Consider the following 18,379-nt stretch of genomic DNA (forward strand, 5'->3'; position numbering starts at 1 on the left):
AGAAAAACCTCTTCTGTCAATGTAGGTAATCCACCTCTCCAAGAGACAGTGCTAGGTCAACAGAAGCATTCTTCCATCAACCCAGTTGGATCTATAGTGAGGTTAAGATTGACCTAACTCTCATACAGGGAGTGAAATTTTTTTCAGACTTGTAACTAGGTTGGCCTAACTATCTGGATGCATACCCGTCAGGTAAACTAGTGCTTTCTTTTCATGAGGAATTTTTCATTTATATTATAAAAGACTTTACAATTCATGATTGTCGTGCATTGTATCTTAACTTTTTAAGCTGCATCTTGTATCCTTATTTTAGCCATGCTTTGGTACTAGCCTCAGTCCCCTACTTTTGATGGGTATTTCCAGATTTCCTTCCCTTCGTCTTTCCCTTCTTCCTCACCTGCATCCCCTCAAAGTATTGATGCTAGAGAATGGGTCAAGTTAAACTCTTGTTCTTTTTGCACATTAGCCAGATTCCAACCCCCCAGAGAGCATTTCCCAACCCTCCCCACACAGCCCTGACTCCTTACCCCAAAGGTAACTTACTAAGTAAATATAAGTTGTGAAACTCTGCCTGTTTTTGTCTCTAAGATCTCAGATTTCAGCGGAAAACTCACAAGAGCCTGAAATGACACTTGAGCAGAAAAATGAAAGGGTAAGTTTGGAAGCTCCAGCTTTTTTCCTCTTTTGACACATGTGATATCCTATAACTAAACTGTGCATTCAACTCTAACTGTGCACTTCCGTACTTGAGCATATCATTGAACAATGTGCTTAATCTAGTGGCATATGGCTTTTGTGGTAGTGTGGTCTTTCTGTGACTTACAGAAGATAGTGATGGTGGAAGACCCCTTGTGATTCTGGGCTGTGGTCAGTATGCTGCATCTGCTCAGTTTCTCTTCTGTCCATCTTGGAAGCTGATGGGCAAACCCTCAAACATGCAGCATTTATTGGAGTTTATCCACATCACTATAGGGTACACTATTGCATCATCAGTCCTTTCTAAATAGATTTTGCTTTGCTTGCCTGGGTTCTCCCTCCCTCTCCTCCCCTCCCCCCCCCCCCCCGACTCTTGTCTCTGAGATTTGCCTTGGTGCCACAGTTCAATATCCAGTTTGTAAACCAGGTAAACTTTTTTCTAACTACTAAGATTCTTTCAGGGTTGTTGCATTTTTAACTACATTTTAATTTTCATTTTTCTAAACTAGAAATACAACATCCACTCTGCTTTATATACAGTTGTCTGTGTTCACCTGTATTTCACTTGCTGCACAGGTGGGAAGATGGGTGTGTCTAAAATCTATTTTTTAAATAGGCTAAGATGGGATATCAGAAAAACTTACACTGTCTAAAACTTAGAGAAGTACCAAGCTTGGATACAAAACTGTCTTTATTGTCCAATATCCAGCCTATGTGGGATACTCAGACTTTAAAAAAAAAACAAACAAAAAAACCCACACAAAAACCAAATCACCTTTGTAGCCCTTTACAGTGGCAAAGAACCTCCCAAACATAAACTGACGCTATAGATCTCCACCCTAGTAGACTTTTGATAATCTCATAAACAAACTAGAGAAATATAGCCTAGATGAATCTTCTAAAGGTGGGTGTGCAACTGGTTGGAAAACTGTACTCAGAGTAGTTACCAATGGCTCACAGTCAAGCTGGAAGGACATATTGATTGGGGTCTTGCAGGGATGTATCCTGCTTCCAGTTCTGTTAAATATCTTCATAGATGATCTGGATAATGGCAGAGAGAGAACACTTCTATACAATTTGCAGACAATACCAAGTTGGGAGGGGTTGGAAGTGCTTTGAAGGACAGGATTATAATTCAGAATGATCTTGGCAAACTAGAGAAATGGTCTGAAATAGGATGAAATTGAATTAGGACAAATGCACAGTACTGTGCTTAGGAAGGAATAATCAATTGCACAAATACAAAATGGAAAATGACTTCCTAGGAGGAAGTCCTGCAGAAAAGGCTTTGAGGGTTATGGGGGATCACAAACTAAGAGTCCACTACATAATACTTTTGCAGAAAAAAAACTGCTAATATATCTCAGAATAACTGGGTGGAGTGTTGTAAGCAAAACATAAGTAATTCTGCTGTACTCAGCACTGATAAGGCCTCAGTTGGAGTACTGTGTCCAATTCTGGCACCACACTTTGAGAAATGTGGAAACTCCAGAGGAGAGCAACAAAAATGATTAAAGGTCTAGAAAACATGACCTACAAGGAAAGATTGGAAAAATTTGATATGTTTAGTCTGCAGAAAAGCATATTCTACATATTCTTCAAGTATGTAGAAGGTTGTTACAAAGAGGAGGGTGATAAATGATCCTCCGTATCCACTGAGGACAGGACAAGAAGTAATGGTCTTAAATTGCAGCAAGAGAGATTTGTTAGACATTAGGAAAAACTTCCAAAATTTAAGGTAATGGTAGTTAAGCACCAGAACAAATGTACCTATGGAGGATATGTAATATCCATCATTGGGGGTTTTAAAGAACAGGTTAGACAAACACCTGTCAGATGGATACTTAATCCTGCCTCAGAGGAGGGGACTGGGCTAGAATGACCTATTGAGGTCCCTTCCACTCATACATTTCTGTGATTGTCTTCCTGAGTCTGAAAATGGCCTGAAACACTTTCCTCTCACCCACTTAACTGCAGTGGGCTATTAGCGCTAAATCCTAACAACTTCAGTCTAAAGCAGCAGTTCTCAAACTGTGCATCAGGACCCCAGAGTGGGTTGCAACCCTGTTTTAATGTGGTAGCCAGGGCTGGCTTAGACTTGCTGGTGCCTGGGGCCAAAGCCCGAGCCCCACGGTCTGGGGCTTCAGCCTTGGGCAGTGGGGCTGAGATTGCAGGCCCCCTGTCTGGGGTTGAAGCCCTTGGGCTTTGGCTTCTCCCCCTGCCCCAAAGTGGCAGGGATCAAGCAGGCACAGGCATCAATCCCCAGTCTTCCCCCTCCTGGGGTTGTATAGTACTTTCTTGTCAGAAGGAGATGGTGGTGCAATGAAGTTTGAGAACCCCTGGTCTAAAGCATTTGAAAATTGGCACATTTAATGGAAGTGTGCTCAGTCCTAGCAATACCTCACCTGACTCCTAATGAGAGCTAGACTGAGTGTTTAATTCGATTAGTGTGGTGTCTGATGGTCGTGAGTATTTGCTGAGTGCTTTCACTTGATATTTGAACAAGACTGTCACATTATGCCCTGCAACAAATCATAACTTCCTGGTTACATGCTATTGAGCTTCCTTTTGTGCACAGAGATGGCTGGAGGCTGACCTGTCAAAGGAGGTGTCAGTTCGGTTATGCCTGGGCAGTAGGAGCTCTGCTGTAGCCAGAAGGCCAGCTGCAGTTCTGAAAGAACAGAAGTGCCCAGGCCCAGAGAAGAGCACAGAGCGTCTTCCTGAGCTCACAGAGGTACCATGCCTTTTTTGGCTTTCTGGTTTGGAGAGGTGAACTAATGGAGGGAATCATTTGGGCACAAAAAACCTACAAAAAAAGCCCATCTGACATTAGCTAATGTACTAACCATGTTCAAAAGGGATCAGGGATTCTAGGTGCCCCTTCTTAAGTGAATTTTGTCTGCTAGTTGTACCTTCTAAACACTTGGAATCAGGCCATTCTTGCCAATCCGCTAACATCTGATTTGCAGGGAGCTAGCAAAACAAATGGCTGCTTTTCTCATTCCTTTATAAACTACCTGATTACTTACTTTCTGTGCATACCTTGGTAGATCCTACAATAGAGGAGACAAGGGCATTTTCCTTACTTGTTAGCTCAGCTCAATCAAAAATAGAATTAATTTATTTTTTGGTCCACAGATCAAAATCCCTTTTCTACCAGCAGTGAAACTAAACATTACTTAGACTTCTCTCTGCATCCATGACCATTCTAACAGTGTGTAAGATCAGATACAGACTTCCTAACTGTCAACATGGCCTCCAGTACAGCCACTATAATGTTCCCTTTCATTCCCACTCAGATATGTCTGGGGGAATTAGGTTAGTCTTGTGTTGGGCTCCAAAGGTCACCAAATCTAGACTCTTGTAAACTAAAGGTGAGAAATGAGTTTGAGCTGAGAATGTCCTGCTATCAGCCCCAATCCAATTAAACCAAGTGGTGGTTGGCTGACTTCTGGTGATCACAAGGGCTACAATATTGCATGGGGGACAGGTGGTTTTCTCTTTGAAACTATCTTTTTATTGTCCTTTCTTCCGCTGTGCTCTGTTGTCTGCTGATGTGCATGTTCTGCGTTTTTCTATTTCTGCATGCTACCTATTTCTTATTCTGACTTAACTGCATTGATTGACTGTGAAACACTTGCAGTACTGGTTTTAGTGTTTATTGAATTATCTCAAGCCTCTTAAACTCCCATTATCCCTTTTAATCCTTAAGAAAATGATTGAACTTCCAAACCAGAGCCAGTGTAAACATACCCATGGTTCTGAGCTGGGGTAATCTGATAAATCAAAATGACTTAAGCTATTTTAAATGGTGCTTCAAAATGTAACCATCCAAGTAAATATCATGAAGTGCAGGCATCTGTGTGTAGAACCTTAATGTACAAACTTAACAGGAAAAGCTACTAAAGCTAACAATCCTCTGCTCTAAAACTAACACTGGTATTCTTGCCCCCCCGGTGGCACTGTAGGGTCAAGCTCTTCCTCCTTTAGCAGGCTTAATCCTCTACTGGATTTCACTTAAATACTTTTTTCAACTTAGTATGATGCACCAGTTGGCCTGCTCAGCATACACCCTAGTTCAGGACTTTCTCGCTAGTCACATTGTGAATTGCTCATTTCAGGACATGGAAAGAGAAATTACTAATGCATTAGGCCATGGCCAGGAGGGTGAGATCTTGAGCAGCGCCTTTAAATTAAAGGTCACCCGTGGGGATATCCAGACGTTGAGGAACCATCACTGGCTCAACGATGAGGTAAAATTAATCCAGTAGGAATGTTTGTTTGTTTTGTGTTCTGCATGCATATGTATTAAAATGTGCCCCCAACTTTCTGACATTTTAGCTGCTGACAGCCCTAATTTTCTGATCCACGCCTCAGTTCCTACAGGAATATCCATAGGGTTCTGAAAGCTGGGCCTTTAAGAGGGAACAATACTCCTGAAAATATCTCTATCCCTATATTATGCTGCTTTCAAGAGTTAGCAGTAACTTAAGATCAGATTTGACTTTGGGGAGTGGGTGAAATAACAAGTGTTTTTTAACACAGGACTCGAAGGAAGGAAGTTAGTACAGGAGTCTTAGAACTTGAGTTGAAGTCAGTGTGGTCTTTTAGACTGAAAATTCTGAAGAGTCCAGCAGATAAAATCTGTTTAACTTTAACAGACAAATATGAGTGTGTCTCCTTCACTCTCTGAACTCTACTCTCTCTATTATATAGGTAATTAATTTCTACATGAATCTTCTGGTGGAGAGAAATAAGCAGCAGGGATTTCCAGTGCTTCATGCTTTCAGTACTTTCTTCTACCCCAAACTAATTTCTGGGAGTTACCAGGCAGTAAAAAGATGGACCAAAGGTGTGGATCTCTTCAAGCAAGACCTCATCTTTGTGCCCATTCACCTGAGGGTACACTGGGGATTAGTGGTGAGTCAAATTGGCCCATCTTTGGAGTTGGAAGGGAAAGGAAAAACCTAGAAAAGGCTTGCTCTGTAGGCAGCAGGGAGTCTTTGCTATGGCTGTTGCACCAATGCCTGTCTTTCAATAACAGGTAATAGATGTCAGAAGAAAGACCATCAAATACTTTGACTCGATGGGACAAAGAGGCCACAGTATCTGTGAGATTTTGCTGTAAGTAGATGCTTAGTGAATATATTACTGCATTTCACACACAGTGGAAGGATTTTCCACAATCACTCACTGGAAAATGTGATTTACATAGCAAAGACTTACCCCGTAATGGACAAGAATCTCTTCCCAAACTAGTCACTGCCAGTAATGTGCAAATTGTAACATCATCCAGCTGTTAATTATATTCTGTCCTTCCAGAGACATTTGAGTATGTCTTATGAATGAACCATCATTGAGTGACCCGTTAAAGCTCTCATGCAAATAGAAAGACAAAGTCCATTCCTCTTTAAGAACATTAACCTCAACACACTTCATAGGACCTGAACTCCTTCCTAGGGGATATTGACATCCTCTATTACCAGTGAGAGATCCCTTACTTTCTAGCTCTTCTACCTTTTTTTTGCAGCTCTTAAGTAACCCACCAAATTACATTGCACACATAATCCTCTTGTATGCTCTATTGGAGATATTTGAGTTAATTTTTATGTAAATAATAATCCTCCTTTCAGTATGTTGAGTGAATGCTGTAGTTCGTTTGGCACTGACTCTTCTATTACACCAATACTCATGTTTCATGTTACATAAAATCACCCTGTACTTCCCCTTCTTCCCTTCCCCACCTCTGTTGGAGATTAACTTCTGAGGTAAGGGTCTATGTGAATCGCTACCAGTCTCTCATGGGCCTCACTTTTTCTGGCAATGCCATGGCTGCAGCATTACCTGTAAAGTCTCTAACTTCTGATCTAAAATCTCTTAAGTAATGTGAATAGTTCTTAAACAAATGTGGGTTTACCTTCAGCATGGTATGATTATATCCTATAATCCTCCTTCCTGGTACTTCGGGTCATTGGTGCATAATTAGTGAAGACCTTGTCAGGCAACTTTACAGACTATTGGCCTAAAATATGAAGACATTTGTTTAGAAAAGTCTGATACCTCTTTTTTTGTTTTTTTTTTTTTTGTTGAACAGCCAATATCTTCAGGAAGAAAGCAAAACCAAGAGGAACCTAGATATTGATCCTTCAGAGTGGACACTTTACAGCATGAAATCACATGTATGTGAACAGAGTGTTTTGAGTCTGATCCATGTACTGTAGCCCAAAACCATAAAAGCCTTCAAGAGAAACAATTCTAAGTTTTGAATGACTGTTTGTGGGCTTTCTCTAGTGCCCATAATACAGCAGCCCAAACTGGATACCGAAACAATGTTGTGATGGTCTCTTTAGCAGTGTCTTCTTTACTTGACTGGCCTTGTCTCTGCTTCTTTCCTGACTCCGTTTAGATGTGAAAAAAATGCTAGCAATCTGGAGTGGACTGGAGTCCTTGGAACATCCATCCAGCTTTCTTCCTTTGGTCCAACAAGCTGGTGCTGTGTCCAAGAAAAATATCTAATGTGTCTCTCAAACTCCATTATTCCTTACTAGGACAAAGGCCATGTCGAGACTAGCACTTATGTCAGCAAAACTTTTATTGCTCAATGGTGTGTGGGTTGCGGGGGGGAGAACCCTTCCTATAGTGACATTAGTTTTGCTGGCATAAGTACTGGTGTGCACAGCGCTGTCAGTGGGAGATGCTCTCCTGCTGACATAGCTCCCGCCTCTCGTTGAGCTGGTTTTATGTCGTCGCCGGGAGAGCTCTCTTCCTTTGGCATTAAGCGGCTACACGAGCACTCTGACTGCAGCACAGCTGTATCAGTAGAGCAGTGCCAGTGTAAGCTTGTAAGTGTAGACATGGCCTTTACCTTCATTCTTTTAAGGCGTAGGCTGATGCGTGAAAGATGTCAACGATTCCTGTACAGGAACTATGTACAGTAGTTGATCTTTTGTACATGGACTAACTGTATTTCTTGGACTGCAGCTGTGAATCTGGCTTTGAACTTTTGGTGATTTATTAGGGTTAGGATAGTGGTGCAAATTAAAAAAAAAATGATGGTAGGTAGCTTTTTATGTGCTGTTTGAGAGACTCCTCTTTCCTCCTACAAAGAGTGTTTCAAATTACTGCTCTTGTCCACGCTCAACCTAGAGTCTTCTCAAAGTCTCTGTTCTGTCATGGTCTCCAAATAGCTTTGTCTGTAGAGTTCCTCCACCCCTCACTGTGTCACCATCTAGATTGGGTTCAGAAGAAGAAACAAAAAATTGAAGGTGTTGAGGGGGGAGGAGGCCACAGCCTCACATAGAACATGCCCTGCCTGTTGTGAGCGGGAATTGCTCTTCCCCAGTTCTCAGAGCTTTGCAGGGGCTTTGTCACATTCAGTTAAGAGGAACTCTTCGGATGCCTGTGGAGCTGTGAACTCCAGCTGCAGGTGAATAGCTCCTGTTGCTTTGTGCTCAGGCAGTAGTAATTCATGTAATAGATCCCACGTGTTAGTCCTTCCCTGGGTAGTTGGAGTTGTCTTGCCCTGGGTCACTGGAGAACAAGCTGACATTGACCGTTCTGATTTGTAGTCAGTACCTTGTGGGGAGGGAATTAAAGGTCAGAGCTAAATTCTCTTGCATGCAACTTCCACTAGGATCAATGAGAGCTGTTCATGTATTGTCAAAGGCAAAACTTGTCCTTTTAGTAGCTCTCATTGTACAGAATGGGAATTCCCTCCTCCCCTCCATCACTTGCAGGAAGCACTAACTCAGGCGTGAGGGAATCTATATTCTTTCTAGTAAGCAGTGTTAAAAGCCCCACTGGGGCCCATTGTACACACGTAGGTAAAGACATCCTGGGCCTGGAAAGTGTGCATTCTGAAGATTTGACAGGTGAAGGACAGGGATGCTCTCTACCAGCAGATGGAACATGGTGCAGCTGTAGTTGTGTGGTTTGGGAGGAGGTGTTAAAGCTTATTTCCTGGAGTGGAGGACACAAGTGGCTCATTAAAATGCTGATACACAGTACTGAAGATAATGCATTGCATATCTCATAAGAAGAAAGGCATCTTTAAAGCAAGGTGAAGGGACTAACATGCAACCTTCTCCCACTGCTCACTTGTAGGAAATTCCACAGCAGCTGAATGGAAGTGACTGCGGGATGTTTACCTGTAAATATGCAGACTATATCTCCAGAGACAAACCAATCACTTTCACTCAGGTGAGCAAAGCTCTCAAAACTGACCTGTGGCGCATCCAGGCTTTGTGCATGTTTTCCCTGTAATCTGACTCCTCTAGTTAAATTGTAAGCTCATCCCTCACTAGTTACGCAACACCTACCCCCATGGGCCCTGATCTTGGCTAGTGCCTCCAAGTGCTACTGTCTGTACTGACAAGTGAGCCCTCCCAGCCCTGTGAGCTGCATTCCCTGCCTTTGCTTATGTCCATTTGCCAAACATCATGTCTCAGTCCTCCGGTGCAGGGGGCTGGAGCTGTTTGTGATAGTAGGCTTGACCTTCGTGATGGTGTCTTCAAGGCTCCTTTCCAAATAGCTTTTTCACAGGTTAAAATATTGGCTGTTTTCAGCTGCATTGGGCTTTTCTTAAAGGACGTGCAGATTCTGTCATGACATTCACATTTTTCATTAAAGTCAGCATTTGCCAGAGCATTTCATTTTCTGTGCCTTAGTGTAGGGCAAAGTTGTGGTATCAAATAACCATTGCATGGGAACTGTGGCAAATGTTGAACACTGACTGTTCTGGTCAGTGCCTACAGAATGTGGGCAAATATGCTTATTCTGACACCCTTTACTCTGGTTTAGTGTTTAATAGAGGGTTGTTTTTTCTTTTAGCACCACATGCCTCATTTCCGCAAAAAGATGGTATGGGAGATACTTCATCAACAGCTGCTGTGACCCCAGACTGAGAGATACTCAGTGATACTATGATCTACCACGTAGTAACAATTAGTTCTGAGCTTAACTAATTTGTTTGAATGCCTTATTTCAAAAGGTACCTGGGCTAACAGCTTCCTCTCATAGGAGTAGGCTGTAAAGCTGTGGTTTTGTCCACTCCAGAGAATTACATTTGTTTGGAATATGCTAACGCATCCTAACCGCAAAGCAAAGAGATCTCTGCAGCCTCTGAGCTGTGACTCCTAAGGGACTGGAGTGGAGGGTTAAGAGCAGATCCCAAACAAACTGCATCAGTTCATGTTGCTGAAGACTGGCAACTTCTAGTGCTTCACTGCAACCATTGGAACTGTGGCGCAAACTCTGGCTGGTGCACGGAAGTATCCTATGCAACTGTAGAACAGTCACTGTCTGAAATCACCTTCACAGGGACGACGTGTTTAGCTACTGGTTCCAGGAGAGGTTTGCTCTGCTTCTGGACTATAGAAGACTCCACTTGATTCCTAAAACTGGATTTGTAAAGACCCTAGGAGCAAGGCATTTATGTTTTGATTTGTAACAAATCCATAGTGAAGCCCCTGTAGTGGGGTTCAGTATTTGTTTCAGGAGATTGTCCCATGTGAAAATGAATATTTATTTTTCTTTATTAAAATGAAAGTGTGCTGTAACTTATGGAAGGGTTCTTTTCTGAACTAAAACCTGCAGGAAGAGAACCAGAGTAAATTTTTCAGTTTCTTTTTAAAAATATTTTCGCATAGGAAAGAAAGTGAGCTGGAAACTAAAACATGAATGTGATGTTCCGTTAGGAGGTCTGGAAGAGTTTAAGATGAAGAATATAAGAATTGAGGTGGCTGAATACCCTGTGTCAGCAGTGGTCTTTAAATTATTCAGCAGGGGTTGAATGTTAAAAGCAGGGAGGAAGAGATGAGGGATGAGAGGAAGAATGGCCCAGTGGTTAAGGTATTAACCTGAGACTTGAGAGGCTGGGTTCAGTTCCTCACTTGCCACAGCCTCCTTCAAACAGGACTACATCAGTGTGCAATAAAGAACATTTGAATGCATGCCAGCAGGGCCCACCTGGAGAAGTCGGAGCACAACACACTGGTGCATTCCACACATCACACCCCACATAGTCCAGATGGGGCAGTGTAGACAAGCCATTAATTGCTTTATTCAACTTCATGATTTCTGTGATCTCTGATAAAATCCTATCCCCAGCTGAGCCCTGGGTGCAAGTTTGGGGTCATGTGGTCCAATGATTCCTCAGATAAAGCTCCCCTCAGTGTTAATATTCAAAGGGCTCTAAAACCCATAGGTGCTGTGAGATTTTCTTGAAAATTGCTATTCCCTAACAGAGATGGGCTAGAGTTGACTTACTTATGGCACTTTACAGCTCCAACTCGTGTGGACACTCCTGGCTCAGAGAGTGGGATAAGCTACATTGGACAAAAGAATTCTGGCCCAGGGGATGTTCTAGCTGTGTAACTGTACCAGTAAATTTCTCCCTGTACCCATGAGCTTTGTGAGAAGAACATCCAGTGAGATGAATAGGTCGGTTCCCACCTCTGCGCTGTTGTATGGCTGTATTCATCTCCAGCCTGCAGCTATTTGTGAGGGGCCGCTGCAGTGAGTTGATGCCTCTCAGAGCCTTATGCTGCAGAGGTCTGTGAAAAGCCTGTTCCTACTTGCTGTCTCTAGCTTGTAATTGTTCTCCGAGACCTCCTCCCCATGAATCTTAGATGCTGCCATTTCCTTCCCTTTCTGAACAATATAATCCTAATCCTTTTAATCAGCCCAGACACTGGTTTCGTCGCAGCCTCATGCACATGGTGAAGACTGACATAGGGAAGCTATGCTGTTATCTCATTCAATGTCCGGAAAACTGCTCAGTGCTGTTGCCACCTGAAATGTCAGCCTTGATTCAAACCAGGCCAGGAAAGGCCAAGGATCTCCAGAGACAGAGGTGGCTGATATGTGGGAGCAGGAGAGCGCCCTGCTGCTGTTGGAAGAGTTTGACTTTGCCATGAGTTGTTCTTCTCTATGTTGGAGCCTGGGGTGCTGGTTTATTTTTGTCTCTTCTGTGTTCTTTTCTGAGCCCCCTTTCTGCTCAGCTACAGAAAAAATGAAGGGAAGAGCAGTACATTATCTGCACTTCCAGGTGTCAAGGGCAAAGAGTGATGGGAAAGAAGTGAACCAGTTCCCATTTATAACACGAGTCACAGGGAGGACACCTGTATATGTATTGCCCCTCAGTGGTTCAGCAAGGGCATCCACTCAGGTTTCTGGCTCTCAACTCTCCTGCGTGGAGATACACCTCTCTTCCCCCTTCTGACTGGGGTACTTCCAGGCTGTACAGTTCCCTGGTCAGCAGCTGCCAGGCCTCGGCCTGTTCATAACAGGTATTTTTTAGTAAGTCATGACCAGGGCCTGGGCTTCTGTGGCGTTTTGTTTGTTGCCCATGATGTGTGCGTGACTTTTACTAAAAGTACCCATGACAGAAATCTTACTCTTACTGCTCGTCGTTATCATGTGGGCTTGAGGGCAGGTCACAGCTCAAGCTGCTTGGGCACCGCCTCCCCACTGACTGCTGGGGGTTAGCACAGGCGCAGAGGATGCAGGTTGGTGGCAGACACAGCTGTCCAGGAGTTGCTTATGTCTTGAAGCCACCAGGCTGTGTGAGTGAGTCTTGGCCACCCTGGTTTTGGTCGGACACACACCTCAATGCTCTGGCTGGCTCAACCACTGTATGTTTTGAATACTGCAGCAGCTCACTTCCAAACGGGCTGGGAATGGGTGCAGCTTCAGGGACCAGAACACCAGCAGGTGCCTGAAAGAAGAGAATGGGCTTGGGGGGGGGGGGCAAGAGGGGGTTGAGACAAACAAAGCGGCAGAGGGGAGACAGGGGACCCTGGTATGGGGGGGTAAGGGAGAGGGACAGAAGGGCACACAGAGCCCACTTGCATGGTGGGGATAGGGTTTAGACTGAGATGGGCGTAGGTAGAGAATGGGGGACCCTGGTGTGGGGGAAATGGAAGTGGGGTGCACGGAACTAAGCCTTGTCAGAGACCAATGTCTACAGGTAAGTGATTGCCACCTGTCCCTCAAGCAGTACTGGGCCTGCAGAGAGCGGTGCTGTGACAGTGGGTGGTCCTGTATCGTTGGGCACCGGTGCCTAAGAGACCGCCTGGGTGATGGGGATCTGTGCTAAGGTGATCTTAGGTGGGAGGCTGGCTGGTAGCGGGAGTGTGGGGTCCGCTGCCTTGATTCCAGCAATCCATGCCTGGCGGAAGGAGAGCGCAGTGCCAGGGACCTGGGCCTTCTAGCCAGTGACTTAAGTTTGCAGAACCGGTGTCCTAGGCTGTGGGGAGGGGGAAGAACGCCTGTTCTCTGGAGACCAAGGGTATTCCCTTGCCCTTTGGGGAGGTCCTCTGACTGACTTGCCCTTGGACCCTGTGGTGCTGGCAGGCCTACCAGGTTTTTGGTCACGTGGACTGGCTTGGGCGATGAAGGTCCCCATAGGAGCTGGAATCCTCCACCACCCCCAGGAGCCAGAGGAAGATCCCTGGCTGGAGTAGGGGGTCTATTTGTAGCAGTATTCCCCTGTATCTCTGGGGCAGGCAGGTGGCCTGAACTAGGTCCTTTGCTTAGCACCCCCTTCTCCTCCTTGGATGGTACCAGGAAATCCTTTTCTTCAGTTGATTCTTGGGCACTGGTTAGGGCACTCCGCACTGATGCCGAGGCACTAGGAGCAGAGGGCTTCGATACTGGGCACAGCGCAGCCTCCATCAGGAGGGCTCTCAGGCACAAGTCCCTCTTCTTTTGGGTTCTTGGATGAAAGTTTTTGCAAAGCTGCACTTGTCCTTTATATGGGATTATCTCAAGCTCTTCAAACAGCTGCTGTGGAGGTCACTGATAGGCATTGGCCTGTTGCATAAGGAACACAGCTTGAAGCGCTGCTCCAGGGCAAAGTCCCAGCCAGGACTCTAACCCCTAAACTAACGCTTAGCCCTGGTCTATGCTACAGGGTTAGGTCGATATAAACATGACTACGTCTATACAACCAACCCTGTTCCGTTGACCTAAAGGGCTCTTAAAATCCCTGACAAGAGGAGTAGCGCTAAAATCAACCTTGCTGGGTCAAATTGGGGGTAGTGGGGATGTAAATCAACACTATTGGCCTCTGGGAGCTATGCTAGAGTGCCATTGTGACCACTCTAGACAGCACTTTGAACTCTGATGCACTAGCCAGGTACACAGGAAAAGTCCTGGGAACTTTTGAATTTCATTCTCTGTTTAGTCAGCCTGGCGAGCTCAGCAGCACAGGTGCCCATGCAGTCACCCCAGAATTGTAGTGTAGAATGTTTCTATGCTCCTCCATCACCTCCGTCCCTGGGGTTGTCGCAGATTAGAAGGTGAAAAAAACGCACTTGTGATATGTTTTCTGAGCTCATGCAGTCCTCGTGCACTGATAGGCCACAGCTTAATACATGGAGGCATTCAGTGGCAGAGGCCAGGAAAGAATTAAGTAAGCGTGACGAGCAGAGGCAGGACGCAATGCTGAGGTTAATGGGGGAGCAAACGGACATGAAGAACAGTCTGCTGGAGCTGCAGGAAATCCAACAAGAGCACAGACCCCCGCAGCATCCATTGTATAACCGTCTGCCCTCCTCGCCATGTTCCAGATCCTCCTCATCCAGACGCCCAAGAATGTGGGGTGAGGGGGGGAGGCTCTGGGCACGCAGCCACTCCACTGCAGCAGATGCAACCAAGCAACAGAAGGCTGTCATTCAAACAGTTTACTTATTGTAGCCACACTAAAAATTAATGTGGCCTTATCCTTCCCTCCTCCTGCACCCTACACGGGCTACCTTGTCCATTATATCTCTCTCTCTCTCTTTTTTTTTTTAATTAATAGAGAAAGAATGCAGGGTTTCAAAACAATAGTTACCTTATTTCAAAGGGGGAGGGTGGCTGGCTTACAGGGAATTAAAATCAACAAAGGGGGCGGTTTTGCATCAAGGAGAAACACACACAGTTGTCACACCGAAGCCTTGCCAGTCATGAAACTGGTTTTCAAAGCCTCTCTGATGTGCAGCGTATCTTACTGTGCTCTTCTAATCGTCCTGGTGTCTGGCTGCTCAAAATCGGACACCAGGCGATTTGCCTTGACCTCCCACCCTGCCATAAATATCTCCCCCTTACTCTCACAGATATTATGGAGCACACAGCAAGCAGCAATAACAATGGGAATGTTGGTTGCACAGAGGTCTGACCTAGTCAGCAAACAGCACCAGCAAGCTTTTAAACGTCCAAAGGCACATTCTACCACCTTTCTGCACTTGCTCAGCCTATAGTTGAACTGCTCCTTACCACTGTCCAGGCTTCATGAGCCATGGGAGCAAGGGGTAGGCTGGGGTAGGTGTGATTGTGTGGTGCTGCGAGCTGAGAGAGCAGCCTGAGGCAGAAGCTTCTAGTTCACATGATAGTCCAGGAAGGACTGAATCTCCATGAGATGAAACTGAAAAGAGAATGACCTGGAGTCACTCCCATTCAGTGCTCTAAGAGGAGAATAGCCATGTCTGTCCAGGCGCCCCTGATGGATCTCACCGAGGTCTACCAGGAGACATACAACGGCTATCAGTCCTACCGCACCGTCTGTCACAAAGGCAAGGAGCTGCTGCTGTGTAGCACTGCAGTACTGCGTCTGCCAGCAGCACCCAGGAGACGTACGGTGACAGTGAGCTGAGCGGGTTCCATGCTTGCTGTAGTATGGCTTCTGCATGGGTAACCCAGGAAAAAAGGTGTCAAACGATTGTTTGCCGTTGCTTTCACGGAGGGAGGGGGGGCCTGACGATATGTACCCAAAACCACCCCCAACAATGTGTTTGCCCCATCAGGCATTGGGAGCTTAAACCCAGAATTCCAATGGGCAGCAGAGAAACTGTGGGATAGCTACCCACAGTGTACCGCTCTGTAAGTCGATGCTAGCCACAGTAGTGAGGACACACTCCACCGACTTAATGCGCTTAGTGGGACCCACAGAATCGACTGTATAAAATTGATTTCTAAAAATCGACTTCTATAAAATCAACCTAATTTCATAGTGTAGACATGCCCTTAATTAAATTGGCTCACTAAGTACCTAAGAACTATATACAAACGGCATAATGATGGACTGTTAAGAGCTGCTAACACTTTTGGGATGCAAGACAAAGTGCTCTGACCAACTGTCATGGTGGTAAGAAGGAAGAGAGAAGGTGCAGCGCCTAATGGACCACCGCATGAGTGCACCACTGCAGAGGGCACCACAGCTGATTCTGCTAGGCAAAAATCTCTGAGTGGACGGGGGCGTGCACACACCTAGAATGGAAGTGACATGAGCAAGCACTTGAAGAAAAATGAGGGGTTCAAGGTGCAGAGGGGGCTCTGGGCTGGGCAGGGAGTTGGGGTGGGGCCAGGGATGAGAGGTTTGAGGTGCAGGAGGGTGCTCAGGGCAGGAGCAGGGGGGTTGGGAGTAGGGGTTTGGGGTATAGGAGGGGACTCAGGGCTGGGGCCAACGGGTTCAGAATGCAGGAGGGGATTAAGAGCTGGAGCAGGGGGTTGGGGCGTGGGCTCTGGGGCCAGGGATGAAGGGTTTGGGGTGCAGGAAGCAGCTCAGGGCTGGAGCCAAGCAGTTTGGCATGTGGGAGGGGGCTCAGGGCTAGGGGTGCGGGAGGGGATGGGGGTGCAGGCTCTGGTGTGGGGATGAGGGTTTTGGGGTGCAGGCGAGGGGCTCAGGGCTGAGATGGGGGGGTTCAGAGTGCAGGGTTTGGGAGGGAGTTTGGGTGCCAGAGGGGGCTGGGGCAGGGAGTTGGGTAGCAGGCGAGGGTGCGGGCTCCAGCTGGGCAGCGCTTACCATCGTCAGCTCCCGGAAGCGGCCAGCATGTCTGCCTCCTAGGTGGAGGGAGCAGAGGGCTCTGTGTGCTGCCCTGCTCGTAGGCACTGCCCCCTGCAGCTCCCATTGGCTGTGATTCCTGGCCAGCGGGAGCTGAGGAGCCAGCGCTCCGGGCGGGGGTAGCACGTGGAACCCCTGCACCTAGGAGCCAGACATGCAAGCTGCTTCTGGGAGCTGCACAGCGCCAGGGCAGGCAGGCAGCCTGCCTTGCTGCCACTGCACCAACGGGTGGGCTTTTAGTAGCCCGGTCAGCAGGGGTGACCGTAGCCACCAGTGTCCCTTTTTCACGGGGTGGTCTGGTCAAAAAACTGGATACCTGGCAACCTTATCTGCACCCTAGTTGGCTTTGGTGTAATTGAACTGGGCAGGCCCCTGCATAGTCATGCTTCGCTCATGTTAAGCGAGGCTTAATTAAACCTGTTCCTACGCGACATTCACCAGGTCTCAACTGAAACCGTGCCTTACATTAGCACAGCACAGCTCAGTGTGTCATCTCTCCACCCCAGGGTCTGACCTGGCCTACTGCGGACTAGCCTGTGGGGTGGGCTGGCCTCAGGAGGTGGGCCACAAGGATGACTGCCCGGGGGGCTAGGGGGTGGTGCCATGTGGCAGTGCAGAGGTGCGCGCTGCTGGTGTAGTGTTAGAAACTGCTCCCGGCTGGCAGGGAAGCACCTTGGGGGCAGATGTCTCCCTGCTTCCTCCTGGCAGAGGAATGGAGGGGGCACGCAGCGCCGCACAGGTACTGCTGTTCCCCCCATGCCCTCACAGGCGCTGCAAGGAGCACCAAGAGCCCTGTGCCTCCAGAATACTTTCCCCACTGGGGATGTGCTGCTGCGCTCTGCCCTCCCCTTATGGGCCCAGGGAAAGTGACCTTGATGCAGGGAACCCTGACGTTGCTCCTCGTTCACCCCCTCCCCACACCTTAGGGGGTGCGCAGAGCAGTGGTAGGGAGGGGGGGATTGAGCAGCAACGCCAGCTGTTCCCTGCATCCAGGTCAGTTTCCCCACATGGGCCGTGGGGAGAAGCTGAGGGATTAGGGGATGTGGGGCGGGGGCAGGGCTTAGAACACAGGAGGGGTGTGCAGGGGCACAATGCAAGGGGTGGGGGAAAAGAGGGGGGGGTAGGGACCCCACGGGGCAATGTGGAGAGTGCACCTGCAGGGACCAGGGGGCACCAAAATACAAGTTCACCCGGGATGCTATTTTCCTTAAGGCCAGCCCTCCCTGTCACTCCCCCCCATGGTCTGCCCAGCATGACCTGCCCCAGTGCTGACTAGCAGCACAGAAGTACTGGGGTAGGGGCACAAATGTAATGGCTAAAGAGTGATGCTAGCGCTTGACCTTGGGCAGTCAATGCTCACAGCTGCACCGTGGCACAGGGCAACCCCTCATCTGTTTGTCTTGCTCTTATACACACACTGAACACTGCTTTGTCCCAGCAGCATTTCACTCGTCACTAGCGCTGGTAACTGTAAACCCAGCAAAACCGTGCGTGAAGTGTCTTAAAAAGCCATTGAATTAAGCTCATTGGCTTTAGAAATCAGTATTTGGTTACGCCTACTTGATGTTTTTTGGTGCTAGCCTGTTCCTTGGGCAGCCATTGGGGAGGAGTAGTCAAGTAGGAACCCTGCTTTCTATTCCCACATCAGTCACTGCTGACTTGAGCCAGTCACTTCATCTCTGCAACAGTGTCCCCAGCCACAAAATGGGGCTGCTTCTTACCAGCCAGCGTAAAGTACTTTGTACTCGTTGTGTCTAGGCCACCTATTGCTCTGGCCACATGTGTCTTTCCATAGACCGTGGCTGCACTGGAGCTGGGGATGTATGGTAGCTGAGGTAGACATACCCACACTAGCAGTGT

The 18,379-nt window shown here is 47.1% G+C and overlaps 1 protein-coding gene across 3 annotated transcripts in view; it reads left to right on the forward strand.

The window, feature by feature from the left end:
• SENP2 (SUMO specific peptidase 2) overlaps positions 1-10,257 on the forward strand; it is a 50,831-nt gene extending 40,574 nt beyond the window's left edge. For all 3 annotated transcript variants that reach the window (XM_084638482.1, XM_084638483.1, XM_084638481.1), the window contains exons 10-17: positions 589-652; positions 3,275-3,430; positions 4,818-4,949; positions 5,413-5,616; positions 5,741-5,820; positions 6,791-6,875; positions 8,800-8,895; positions 9,526-10,257. In XM_084638482.1, coding sequence (XP_084494608.1) covers positions 589-652; positions 3,275-3,430; positions 4,818-4,949; positions 5,413-5,616; positions 5,741-5,820; positions 6,791-6,875; positions 8,800-8,895; positions 9,526-9,588 — 880 coding nt within the window. In that variant the 3' untranslated portion in view covers positions 9,589-10,257. The remainder of the gene's footprint in view (positions 1-588; positions 653-3,274; positions 3,431-4,817; positions 4,950-5,412; positions 5,617-5,740; positions 5,821-6,790; positions 6,876-8,799; positions 8,896-9,525) is intronic.
• Positions 10,258-18,379: the final 8,122 nt, after the last annotated feature.

Source organism: Lepidochelys olivacea, assembly GCF_965140295.1.
Source record: "Lepidochelys olivacea isolate rLepOli2 genome assembly, chromosome: 9".
Taxonomy (NCBI): Eukaryota; Metazoa; Chordata; order Testudines; family Cheloniidae; genus Lepidochelys; species Lepidochelys olivacea.